A 12,874-nucleotide genomic window follows, 5' to 3' on the forward strand; every position below is an offset into this window, starting at 1 on the left:
AGGCCAACTTAGGCTCAGGTGGAAGGATATTTACAAGAGGAACTTGAAAACTTCCATCATCAATGCTGTGAAGATACAACTAGCAACACCAGGGAGTAAAATAGACTCAAGAGATGTAGTTAAGAGAGAGGAAACTAAGAGTGAAGAGGAAAGTGCAGCAGGCCTCAAGCACCAGTAGTGCGCTGGCTTCATCTTCTGGCCCTGATCCTTACACGTGTTATCTGTGGCAAGCACTATCACTTGAAAATGGGACTTTTTAGCCACTTGCAATGCTGAAGCATGACATACGTAACCAAACTGCTTTGGCACTTATACCGTCTTTCGAGATGGACAGTTGTCTTAACATTTCTGCTTGGAAGCAATATTTATTAAACAAACTATGTCTCTTAAATTTGTTCATTTTTAACTTATAGAACTGGAACAATAAATAGCTTGCAGTCTTGAGTGCATTTTGTTGTACCCATGCAAACATTTTATAAATGACTATAAGGCAAGATTATATTTAGGGGGGGGAGATTAATTTGTTCCATTTACAAAGATCAACTTCTGTGCACCTATTACCCAATTTTGGGTGCCAATTTAAGAGAGTTTTTAGTACTCCAAATTTTTATGCGGAGCAGCTATGCTGAACTGAAGGACTATATAATTTGTTTGCATTTAATAAGCTTTTATATTATTAATTGTTAGTTTTATTTGTAGGTAGAATGTGGTTTTTAAATGTTAAATTAACTTAACTCCCCCCCCCATACACACACACACACACACACACACACACACACTAAAAAGATGTAAAAATCTATAGTGTCAATACAGTTAGAAAACTCAGAAGTTACTGGACCATAATCAGGATCTTCTAGGCACATATAGGCATGTTGTGTCTCCATCCAAGTAGAATGTAGTAAAGTAAAGCTAAATAAAAATGCTTTGGCCTTTAGTTCTGAACATGGTGAGGCTGGTGATTATTGCCATGTCTTCCAGGCAGGAGTTCCATAACCTAGGTCCCAGCTATCATAAAAATGCTGTCTTCTGTGCTCATGACCCTCTCACTATTGGTCAACAGTTGTACAGTTCCAGTGAAGATTAACTATCATGAGAGGTCAAGGTCATAAAGGGAAAGGTAATCTCTCAGCTAGACAGGGTTAGTTTTATGAAGGTGTCTGAATATCTGAACTAATACCCTAGTATAGAGGTAAAGGCATAAATTTGCAAAATTTTCTTGTGTCAGTCTTCCTGTTGCACTGTTTTCCTTCATTGACAGTTGAGTTTTTCTTCCTTCCTGGTATTTCTGTCATGCCATTCAAAAATCCTAATGATCTTTGTGGGAACTGAGCCAGGAGGGGGCACTTCAGTGCTAGGAAGAAGACAGTAGTAGTCTACAGATACCTACTTACCATTGGGACAAAGTGAAAGAGAATTAATGTCCGGATAAGGCTTTCAGATGGAGGTAGGAGCTAACTTATTTTTAAGAAAAAATTAATTTCATAACATCAATTTTATTGTGTTTTTGATAACTGATAATAATACAAAAACAGGATACTGTTTTTTCAGCATTTAATAATTCCATTGCTATGTGAAGAATATTGGGGTGGGTGTATATATATATAATTCTGTATATATGTGTATATTATATATATATATATACACATACATACACACACACACACACACATACACACACACACACAGAATTATCTGTGGGTTTTGCTGTTGTTGCATTGCTGGATGAGAGGTAACTAATGGTTAAATCCTGCAGGAACCTAAAGCAATGGTTGTAGATAGAATTGAATTGCCTGTTGCTCAAATGGACAATAGCAGGAATACCGTATATGAAGACTACCTTTGACCCCTTTGGAGAACTGCATAAACCAATCTGGTCAGGCTCAGGAGACCTGCTCTAAACCTCAGGAATTTGGGCAGGAATTTTCAAACAAAAGGACCTTGAAACAGTTCCAAGACCAGCTATGTCCTAAGGAACAAATACACTGGGGGTGGTCAGACTGTCAGACAGTCAGCAGATGCAGGGGGCAGCTTTTCTCACCCAGCCCCAAAGTTTGGGGGGTGATTGGGTCAAGTAGAACCTGGCAAGGAAAGGCTAAGCTGAAGTAAGACAATATGCATTTAGGCTTTTGTTATTTCTAACTTTCTGCATTCAGTGTTTGTGGATAAATAAATCATACTATGATTTGAACAAGCTGTTCTCTCTGACACTGCATTTAACAGCTGCTCCCCGCTCCCAGCATGGATTCTATATAACAGAGGCCAAAACCAGTTGGTCCTACTGGAGGTAAGATGGATGTAGAGTGACCACTTTGTTGGATGGAAATAAGGGAAAACCACAAGAAAAACGAGGGACAATGCTTTATTTTAAGGGACATTTTAGTGGAACACCATTTCCTTTAGCATATAGAATCATAGAATACCAGGGTTGGAAGGGACCTCAGGAGGTCATCCAGTCCAACCCCCTGCTCAAAGCAGGACCAATCCCCAACTAAATTATCCATGTCAGATCATGTACTGTTCTCTCAAGTGTACATTTCTACCACACCCAAGTATACAATGCAATCATTATGAGCTTCAATTTGATGTTTAAAATAAGGGACAGGTGGTCACACTAAGGGACAGATCAATTAAATAAATGGTCAGCCTATATGAATGGTATAAGAGGTGCTGTAACCTGAGGTCCAGACAAAAGTGGAGAGGATTCCACTCAGAGAAGTTCAGGTATAGGCTTGTGACTTGAAATAAGTGCCCACTGAGAGCCAAAGAGAGGTTGCAGATATAGCTCACTTGTGAACAGTTATGCTGTTTAGTTTTCTTTAACTGGAGAATTTAAATGTGACACAGCAAGATGATAAATGTTCCATAATTTCAACCCAGTCCCCAGTGGACACTACTGCTTTTTGCTAGCACACACTTCTTTAAACCACATTAAGACGGAAAAACAACCAGCTGAAGAGTTGAAACTGGTGCAGTAAAAAAGATAATCTTCCAGTAGTAGCGGGTAGCACTGAGTGCAAATTCCGGCTCTTAATATTCTCCTTGCAGTACTTCATTGTCTCCCTAATCTGCTGGAGATGTCATAGGAAAATATAAGCCATTGTTCATTTTACAGCAGTGACACTAGACTGAGGCTTGCAAGCTGCAAGTGGCTCTTTAATGAAGCATCCTTAAATGCAGCACATGATATTAAAACACTTGTGATTTAATAATTAACTAATCTAAGTTATTAACCAATCAGGAAGCTTTTACTATGTTATTAACCTCCTGCAGTTGATAAAATAGTAATAGTTGGTCAGTTTTGCTTTGAGAAGAATATCCAGCCACCTGTAATAGTCTGTATTTTAAATTTTAAAAGACAGGATGGATATTAATCAGCGCCCTTATAAATCAAGATTTCTGATTACAGGAATTCCCAAATTAATGCAAGAATGAAATTATTTATGTTACGAAAACCCCTAAGCTGGTTTTCTAGCTGGTCACAAAAAAATTCAGGAAAGATTATTATTATTTATATGGGCATAGCTCCCAAAGGTCTAATCCAGAGTTGAAGTAGGGGGCACAATAGCAGGAATTGTCGCTGACTCCTTGATTTTAGTTTTAAAATGTAACACGTGAATGTAAAACAATGGGAGGAAAAGGGGGAGGGGGAGAGGATGAGTTTAACAGTAATAATATAATGCTATTATCCAGGTTAACAATGTGTACAACTTGATGGCTCTGAATCTTTTAAACTTTTATCATCATTTAGACAGTTCCTCATCAAGCCATAATCCCCTGAACTCCTTCTCTATACACACACATTAGCCTCACTGCTTATTCATTTTTCTGTTATCTCCTTATATATACACACACAGATTTCTGCAATTGTCACGCTCTCAATTTTAAAAAAGGAGCTAACAATGTTTTCCAGAAAGACAGTCCTAGAAGTAAGTCAAAATAAATCATGAAACCATCCATCCATCCAAAACTATCCCAGAACTATCTGAAATGAGTGAATCTTTCTATTTCTGTCTAGTGACTCCATTTCTGGAAAGACTAAACAGGGTAGTGTTCGACCTGAGGTTTGGTCATCCTTCCCATTCAACTTGTATGTGATGCTGCTGGTGGGGACAGGGAGGCAGGGTAGGCTGTAGAAGTAGATTTAAAGAGAAAAGCTCAGTAGTCAAATTAGGAGAAGGACTCCTCAATAGTGGGATTCATACTGGCTGCAGAGGCAGGCAGAAGGGCAGGGAAAGAAGCAAAAGAGGTAGATGGAGGGAACTGTGTCAGACACTAGAATCATGGGAGATGTTGCACTTCTGGCCAGCTGGATGCCAAGTGGATACAGAGAGAGAGTAAGTGTAGAACCTCTAGAACTGATCATTCTGTGAAATAAATGAGAGGCAAGAGGAGATGGTGAAAGAAGCAATAGAGAGAGGTTGCCTCATTTTAGGTCTCAATAGGTTCCAGCAGCAAAGCTCTGATCAGGCATTTCAGTACATTTCTGCTCATTCAAACAAAGTAAGAGAGGAAAGATACCAAAAGATGAAGATTTTGGTGAACATTTTCAGAACACCTAATGTGGGACTGAGAGACAGGGGTTTCCCCATGAAAATCTATTTTACATTTAAATTGTAAACAATATGACATGATCCTGCCCTCTTCTTCATATTTGTCTCTATTTTATATTAAGTTTCCCCATGGAATAATTCCTGGATCAATTCTTCTTGAAGCAGCACCTACTGCTTGTGATTGACAAGAGTTGCTATTTCTGGCAGAATGGATTCTCCTCCATCTCTTCCCCCTCTCCGCCCACCCCTTTTGGTTTCCATTTTTCTTTCCTATGTTGTATCTCCTCTCCTATGTTTTTCCTGATGTGGTCTCTCTCTTCACCCATTGTCTGCTTCACTACTCTATTTTTCCAGTCTCCTCTATGTTTATGCTGTAAGCAAAATTCCTCCCTTCATACTACTCACTGCCCTTGTCTCCTTTTCGCTGTCCTTCCTTCCTGCTCTGTGCCTCTCTAATTCCCCACAATTTGTTCCTCTCTACAATTGTTCTGTCTTCTCCCCCTAACTTCACCTCCTCTCATCATTATTTCTCTTTTCTCTCTAGGGGGCTGGCAGAGCTCCCACCCTCTCTCTCTTCCTCTAACAGCTTCTATCCCTCCTCAAGTTGAACTTCAGTCACAAATTGCCAATTTTCCAGACAGTACACCAAATATTACATTTAACTCAGCCTGACTCCTACAGTTTTTATTCTTTATTTTGGCTCTTATTCTTTCAGCATTTCTCTTAATGTGAGGCTGCTTGTCCTCAACAATTATGAAGATGTAGAAAGGTGAGAACATTTTAGTCCTGAAACATTATCAGAACGGTGAAATCAGACAACGCATGCAATTATTATTTAATGTACTGGCAAAAGACACACACTTATTATTTAGACAATCTTATAAGTAAGGATACTATATTTTAGCACATACAATATACACCCCACTTATATGCTCACCTTTAGGTGAACTACTAAAATACTATCAGTGATTCATAATTAGTTAACATATGAGGTCAATTAAACAGTTGGCAAACATTGGTTAATATTTAAACTAGGAATGGATGGGCTACTTCACCAGACAGGTCAATGTGACTGAAAGCTAGAGAGGTTATGTGAAGTATGAAAGGTTCAAGCCTGAAGTAATTTCCTTTGCTTGTTTTCAACAATCAAGTCCAGTGACCCATTATAACACTGTATTTTGTGAAAACGGCAGACAGACACAATGTGATTCAATCTGCACTTATAGTCTCCCCATGCCCCAAGAGTGGAATAAATTGTGTACGAATACTACAGTTCTAGCCCCTACAGAACAGAAAATATTCCCTACAGAACAATTTAATTTCAAGAGGAAATTTAAAAGTAAGCTGATGTCTAAGAAAAAAAATACCCCAACCTCTAACATCTACAATGGCTTTAAGGATCTGAATTAGTGAAAAGTGGAAATTAAAAATTAAAAAATATGGTAAGAGCTAGCAGTTACGGCCCCTCCTTCAAGTCTACAATGAGAGTAAAGCTTATTCCTTTGCCCACCATTGTATATACTTTTAAAAACGTTACACACACACACACACACTCTATTACAAAAATTAGGGTTTTACAATCATACAGAAAATGTTGACTTGTAAATGTGACCAGCTTAGATACAGCTATCCTGCGGCTCCCATCAGTTTGGAAGGCCTACTTTATTGGTCCACCAGCTGAAAATGATGACCCCAAATGAGTTTCAAATGTTTCTACAAGGTGAATACCTGCAAACAGAGGCATTTCGTTCATGAAAGCATTAACATAATATGATCATATTCTCTCCTAGATCACTGACACAGTAATTCCACCCTTTTCCCTATTCAGTATGTCATCTTCACAGATCATCTTGGAATACACAGCTGTGACAGATTAAATGTCTGGGAAAGAAGTTGGAGTGTCAATGGTGTAAAAAGTCCTCCGAGTCCAACTGCTGTGGCATAGAGAGTATTCAAAGTCTTATGATCTGATATGGCTGTGGTGGAGACAAAAAGTTTTCTTTCCTTCATTATTGAATCTGCATACTCTTGGAACCATTTCTGGTGCCTGGCAATCTGATGAATCCTGGTTACATCTTCCTGGAAACAAGTCACTGAGAAATTTTCTATTACTTGTCTTATGGGAGAAGAATAAATTCAAATGACTGGTCTCTTCCATGGGGAGAGGTTTTTGCTTGAGTACAAAGATCATTTGATACAAGCTTTGACGATAAAAATTACAATTCTGGAATACAAAAACCAGAAGTTGCCAAAACTTAAGTGTATTCTGCTGTACAGTAGCCACACAGGATAAGCGGATTCCAAGAAGCTGCAGATATAGTCATATGGTACTAATGGAATGCTTTGGAAATGGTCCTTTACATGGTATAGTTTCCAGAATTTACCAGACACAACAGAATAATACCATGAGAGGTAAGAAATTTCACAGTCAGTTGAAAGAGATTATAGAAGGAATTAAGGCACTTTTAAGAGTTGCGATAAAAGCCGAGGTGCTGTAAGAGTTGAAGGCAACTCTGTCTCTTGAACGCAACTCTTTCAACATAGCTTCCTCAATAGGCTGTTGATATGACGACAAACGTGAATCTTCTTGTCTGGTATCTTGGAGACTTGAGGGGACCGAAGGTAAGCCAAAAAGTAAAGCTACATCATATAAATGTTTGGAGTCTATTTCTAAAATACAGAAAGCTGAAGTGGCCGTTAGGAACATGCAAATATGAAGCAAAGACCATCTTTGGGGGTCTATTTCTCAAATCAGTAGGATAAGTCTTCCCTCTGAGGCCTTGTCTTCACTACACAGTTTTGTCAGCAAAAGGCAGTTTTTGTAAACAAACCAGTGGAGATGTACACACTACAATGCTACTTTTGGTGGCAAAACTCTCCTGTTTTGCTGACAAAAAAAAAAAACCCACAACCGCTTGACGAGAGGCATAGAACTTTTTGCGGCAAAGTTAGAGTGACAAAGCGTCAGTGTAGACACTCCATTCATTATGTCACCATAACTGGCCTCCAGGAGGTATCCCACAATGCCCACCGTGACTGCTCTGCTCACTTTTTTGAACTCTTCTGTCCAGCATCCTGCTACACAGGCATGCACACCTCCCCTTTAAGTGCCAGGAAGTTCTGAAACTGCTCAGCGTGAAGAGCTCACATAGCTCCTGCCTAGACGACAGAGGAGGGTTGGATCATTGGTCTGTGGAGAGAGGAGGCTCTGGAGAACTTGCAGGGAATCACAGAATCAAAACGTTAACTTGGAATCCTGCTCTCCCCGGCACTAGCAATGCACCGGCTGTCAGGCAAGCGGGCTGCTGCTGGGGGAGGGAGCACAGGAGAGCCAGGGAGTGAGATGGGGGCTGATGTTGGGGGTGTCCCCCTTCCCCTGCCTCAGGATTGGTTGCTTCCGGCTGCTGTCTGAACTTAAAGAGACAGCATGCTGACACACTCACTCTCCCAACACACACACAGACACACACACACACACACACTCCACCTTTCCCCCGCAAACTTCAGTTGAAAAGCAGCTGGCAATCTAGTAGAATGCCAATGGAATGATGGGATTGAGAAACCTGCATCATGTGATGCTGTACCTGCTCCATGAGGCATTGCAAACCCTTTCAAAGCACCGTGTAGCCAATTGCACAGTGGGATAGTTACCCCACAGTGCACTGCTTTCTGTGTCAATGCAAGAGTTGCTAACGTGGATGTGTTCTGCCAACACAAGGAGTATAGTGTGGACATGCAACAATGGTTTAAATAAAGTGGTGACTGTATGTCAGCAAAACTTGCGTTGACAAAACTCTGTAGTGTAGACAAGGCCTAAACCTGGACTTCCCGACTATGATTTAAACAGTGAGAAACAAGACTGAAAATAAAAGCCTCCAGTCTAGTAGAAAGAATTTGGACTAATTTCCACTTCTGGGGTACAGTGATTGTTCTTAATTCATGTAGGTTTTGAACTCACTAATAGAGCTTTTTTTTTTTAGTTTAATTGATGAGGAAATGATTGTGCTAGTGGTCAGGGGAGACTGCTGACATTTTATCAGGTTTATTTTTTCATATCACCTTCAGGATCCATGTATTTTGTACTATTTCAGCTCAAGAAGTCAAAGAAAAATCTCAGAAATAACCCCTTCAGAGTGGAACCTGAGCAAGCATGGACTCAGTCTATGAAGAATACTACTCTGGAAACTGGTGCTGGGACAATCTCTCTGAACTGTATGAAAAATATTTTCAGACTGCATAAGAATGCTGATGTCTATATCTGACATGCTGTCCTATAGAGCCCTGCTGCTGTGTGCTGTAAGTTTATTTAATTTTGATATCCAGAGTAAATATTATTCAAGTTTGTGGAGAAAAAAATTCATCAGATAGAAGCAGGAGCATCCCTCATTCACTTCTGAAGGTAGAAGCAGCTCAAATGGGGTTGCTGCAGCTATAGCTATATAGGTGTCTCCAATACCTCTCAAGCCATCAACATTTATAGCTTTTATGGATGATGGGATGGGACCTACCTAGCAATGAGTTCTCTGGATTGTGAATGAACCTAGAGAGGTTTGCAATCAATCAATAAAATCTGTTCAGTCAGGTAAATATACATCGATTTTTTTTATGAAACGTTTAGCCACTCCTCCATGTATTTTCAACAAGAGAGTACAACATCCATGAAATCTTTTCATTTTCCTTTTTAAAATAGCCCAACTAAATTACATCACAATAACCAAGGCTGTGACATTAATTTACTCAGAAATCGGACCTCACAGTTTTGTTGCATTTTTGTTCCACCCCTATACTTTTCTCTAAGGCTGAGGCACCAAAAGTTGTAACAGATGGCACAACAGCCTTACAAAGACATTTGAGTTACATTTGAATTTGCTTGTATTATTTATAACTTTAGGTATTTTAATTTTTACATATTAAAAAAGTCTAAGTTACTCTTCACCAATGATGCTTTTATTTGCTGTATTTCACTTAGCTTGGAAATGAAAACGCCCTAGTCAATTTCACTCTCTTTATATAAGTATCTAACCAGATTCACACATTCATTCTCATATTTTGGCAGAATGCTCCAATATTTGGGTTTCAAATATGCAGAGGAATATTATTCCTTTAAAATAATTTCCCTTTGAAATCCTTTCTAATCACATGGAAACACTTCTATTGGTGTACTTGCCAATGTCCCTTTTAATGTCCCTTAGTTTCTGTTAGATTTATGTTACGCATTTTACTTTTACAGTTTGTATTCTCCAGTAAATCTTTGATAAACTCTGAGCCCCACTCCCTTCTGGAAAAAAAAAAAAAAAACCAGAAGGGACTGGCATCATCTATTGAATTCAACAGCCCAATTAATCCTTTCTATCCAATTCGTAATTAGGATAAGCAGCAAGGGAACTGAGTCCCAAGGTTATGCACAGTCTCTCTAAACTCTGTTTCCATAATTCTCACTTTTTAAAGTTTAATTTTATATACAGACTTTTTACAAGAAGCTTCAAAACTGGTATTTCAATGAACAGCAACACTTCACAAATGCAATATCAACAGTGAATTACAATTTTTAAATAAATTAGAATCAAATCATTTTTGCCATTGCCACAAATTTCCTAGTTTGCTTTCAAGCCAGACTTAAGTGATAATCTTATTCTGACTCCCTAAAAAACAAAACTAAAAATAAAAACACACACAGAAAATCAGAGATTTGAAGCTATCTCTACTTTATAAAAATCATGGTGCTTCCTATCAGAATTTTAAGGGTCTTATCTACACCAGCAGATGGATCATCTCATTAAGATGCAAGACACTAATTCTGGATGACACAGCAGCTAAACTTCCTAACAGGTTACCAAGAGCAGCATGATGCTCCTGAGGCAATGACTTACTCATTTAATGCCAGCAAGTACCAAAAGATCACCACAGAGAACTATAATGTTTCTATTTTCAGTATGTTATGAGAACGAAAGCAGGAACAAAAAAAACTCCATAAAAAGCTTATTCTGTTGCTCTGCCCCACCATACGGGGCCCAATTCTGCCACCCCTACTCCCAGTGGGTAGTACATTATCCCATGGGTAGGTGCACTGAAAGTTTGAGTAGTACTTTACTGTCCAAGTCATTTTACTGACTTCAGTGGCACTACTCACAGACTAAAGTACAGGTCAAGGTGAATGAGGCAGGCAGAATCTTTTTTTTTTTTTTTTTTTTTTTTTTTTTTTTTTTTTTTTTTTAAGGGAATCTGCTTTGCAGTGTTATGTTATGACAAATGTCAATTAAAGTAATAGCAAACTGTACTGTGTTTTGGTTGGGAGTACCTAAAGGGGCAGTTTTCATTTTAAAAACAAGAAGAAAGCAGTACAAGTGTTATCTTATTCAGCCACTCAAATTATACTTTGTAGAACCTTTAAACTACACTACATAATCTCTTAATAGAAGCAGCTTCTTTACTTAGTTTGGTTTATGCATTTTCATGCTCTGCTCCAAAAACTTATTGTACTCAAGAACAAAAAGTTAGAGACAACATCTCATGGACCAGCCGCTTGTTTACATTAAAAGCACAGCCACTTAGGCTGAGCCATGAAGTTTGAATGCTTCATGCAACAGTAATTTTACAACCTGATTGGTAATGGAGACAATGTCATGTAGCCCAGAAAGAACCAGACAAATTGATTTATTAAATAATGAATGTTCACTAGTCAGACTGAAGAAACAATGCACTCTTTACAATACTTCACTGCGAAATATTTCGTGTATATACATGAACACAGCAAGAGTGAACAACCAACATAGTTACACAAGAACCACTACACCAATAGATTGTTTAGCTGACCTGTTCAAGAAAGCTTGTAGAAATGAGATGAAACATCTAAATAAACAAACTGTGAGAGTTCAAAAGATATGATAATGAGTTTATAGCACTAAGTAAGATGATCTACACAGAGCAAGGGATCATAAACAACAAACACAATCCATCTATCCTATTTAGATAGGTAAAAAGGATTTTTAAAATGTGTCCAAAGAATCTTCCACCTTTAAAATCTAGTAACCCACAGACGTCATCATATTTTATCTTTGCAACCATTACTTTTGTGATGCATACATTGCATAGTGCATCATTACATGAACAGAAAATCCTTCATTTACTTATCTGATCAAAACAAAAACAGAATGGTGTGGAACATGTCACAGTGTGTCTATTAAATAAAGCTCACAACATTCAGCAGAACGGCAGTTATTTCAATTGTAAGGCTTACCTTTAATAGTTTCCTCCACAACTTCTACTACACGGTCTATTTGCTGAACCTGAAAAAAAGGACCAGAAGATCAATAAACTAAGCTGTTCTGATTGATCTGAAAAATTCTTGTTTCACATGTATTTCATTCAGTAGTGTGGAAGAAACTAAAATCGTTTTTGGTTATATTTCCACTTAGGATAGTGTTGTGTAGTATTATTTTGTCTTGGGCAGAAAACAGATGATTCCATTCACCTATACTGAAATATTCGTTTTCTATTTCCCAGCAGAAAAAATAACTTCTCTTTAATAGGATAAAAAAGGATCCATGAGCTTCTTTTACACAGTCTTTAAGGTCTGCAGAAATGTTACACAGGGTACCTTGTCAGCGTTAGTAAGCTAAGCTAGGTCAGGCCTGGATAAAAAGTGCAAGAAAAGAGAAAAGCAAGCAATTCCGAAAGTTAAGATCACACGCTAAGCTAAATACATTCTATAGAATACCCTGATTACATATTTCTAATTAGGTTTCATAACTACACCTCTCAAAAGTCCAAAATAGATTTTAATTTTTTTTTTAATTAATTGTTTAATATTGATCAAGAATTGGAAATTTCAGCTCATGAGTTAAACGTTTTAGCAAATCGTGTTAATTTTAAAACTGTGGGCATTAAAAAAAGAAGCCTGGTTGCATTCCTAACCTAAAATAGTTGTGATCACTGCCCTTCTCTTATTGTGCAATGGGGAAATTCACTTATAAAATTCTTAAGCCCTTTTTAAATCAAAATGTTGAGCTCAAAGAAAAAAAACAGTACATTGCACTTTCATTTTCTTGGGATACGGTCAAGAAATATATTTCTTGAAAGTGTATGTCCAGAGGATTTATGTAAGTTACTGGGACTTCAATACTACAGTGATGACAAGTGAGATACCAGGAGGATAAGACTCAAGGTGCGTATTGCACTATGTGGCTCCAATATAAAGTACCTCTAACAGAAATTAAAGGGAATTGCTTGGCTGGAGCAATTTAGGAAGAAAGGATGTTGACTTCCTATTTTAAAATCTGTGGAACAAAACATTTTACTTGACCTAGAAAAATATATCTACACTG

At 38.1% G+C, this 12,874-nt stretch overlaps 1 protein-coding gene across 3 annotated transcripts in view; it reads right to left on the reverse strand.

The window, feature by feature from the left end:
* Positions 1-12,874, reverse strand: part of CDKAL1 (CDK5 regulatory subunit associated protein 1 like 1) — a 774,423-nt gene that overhangs the window by 550,022 nt on the left and 211,527 nt on the right. For all 3 annotated transcript variants that reach the window (XM_054018031.1, XM_054018029.1, XM_054018030.1), the window contains exon 7: positions 11,788-11,836. In XM_054018031.1, the coding sequence (XP_053874006.1) occupies positions 11,788-11,836 (49 nt within the window). The remainder of the gene's footprint in view (positions 1-11,787; positions 11,837-12,874) is intronic.

The sequence above is a fragment of the Malaclemys terrapin genome, chromosome 2, assembly GCF_027887155.1.
Source record: "Malaclemys terrapin pileata isolate rMalTer1 chromosome 2, rMalTer1.hap1, whole genome shotgun sequence".
Classification (NCBI taxonomy): domain Eukaryota; kingdom Metazoa; phylum Chordata; order Testudines; family Emydidae; genus Malaclemys; species Malaclemys terrapin.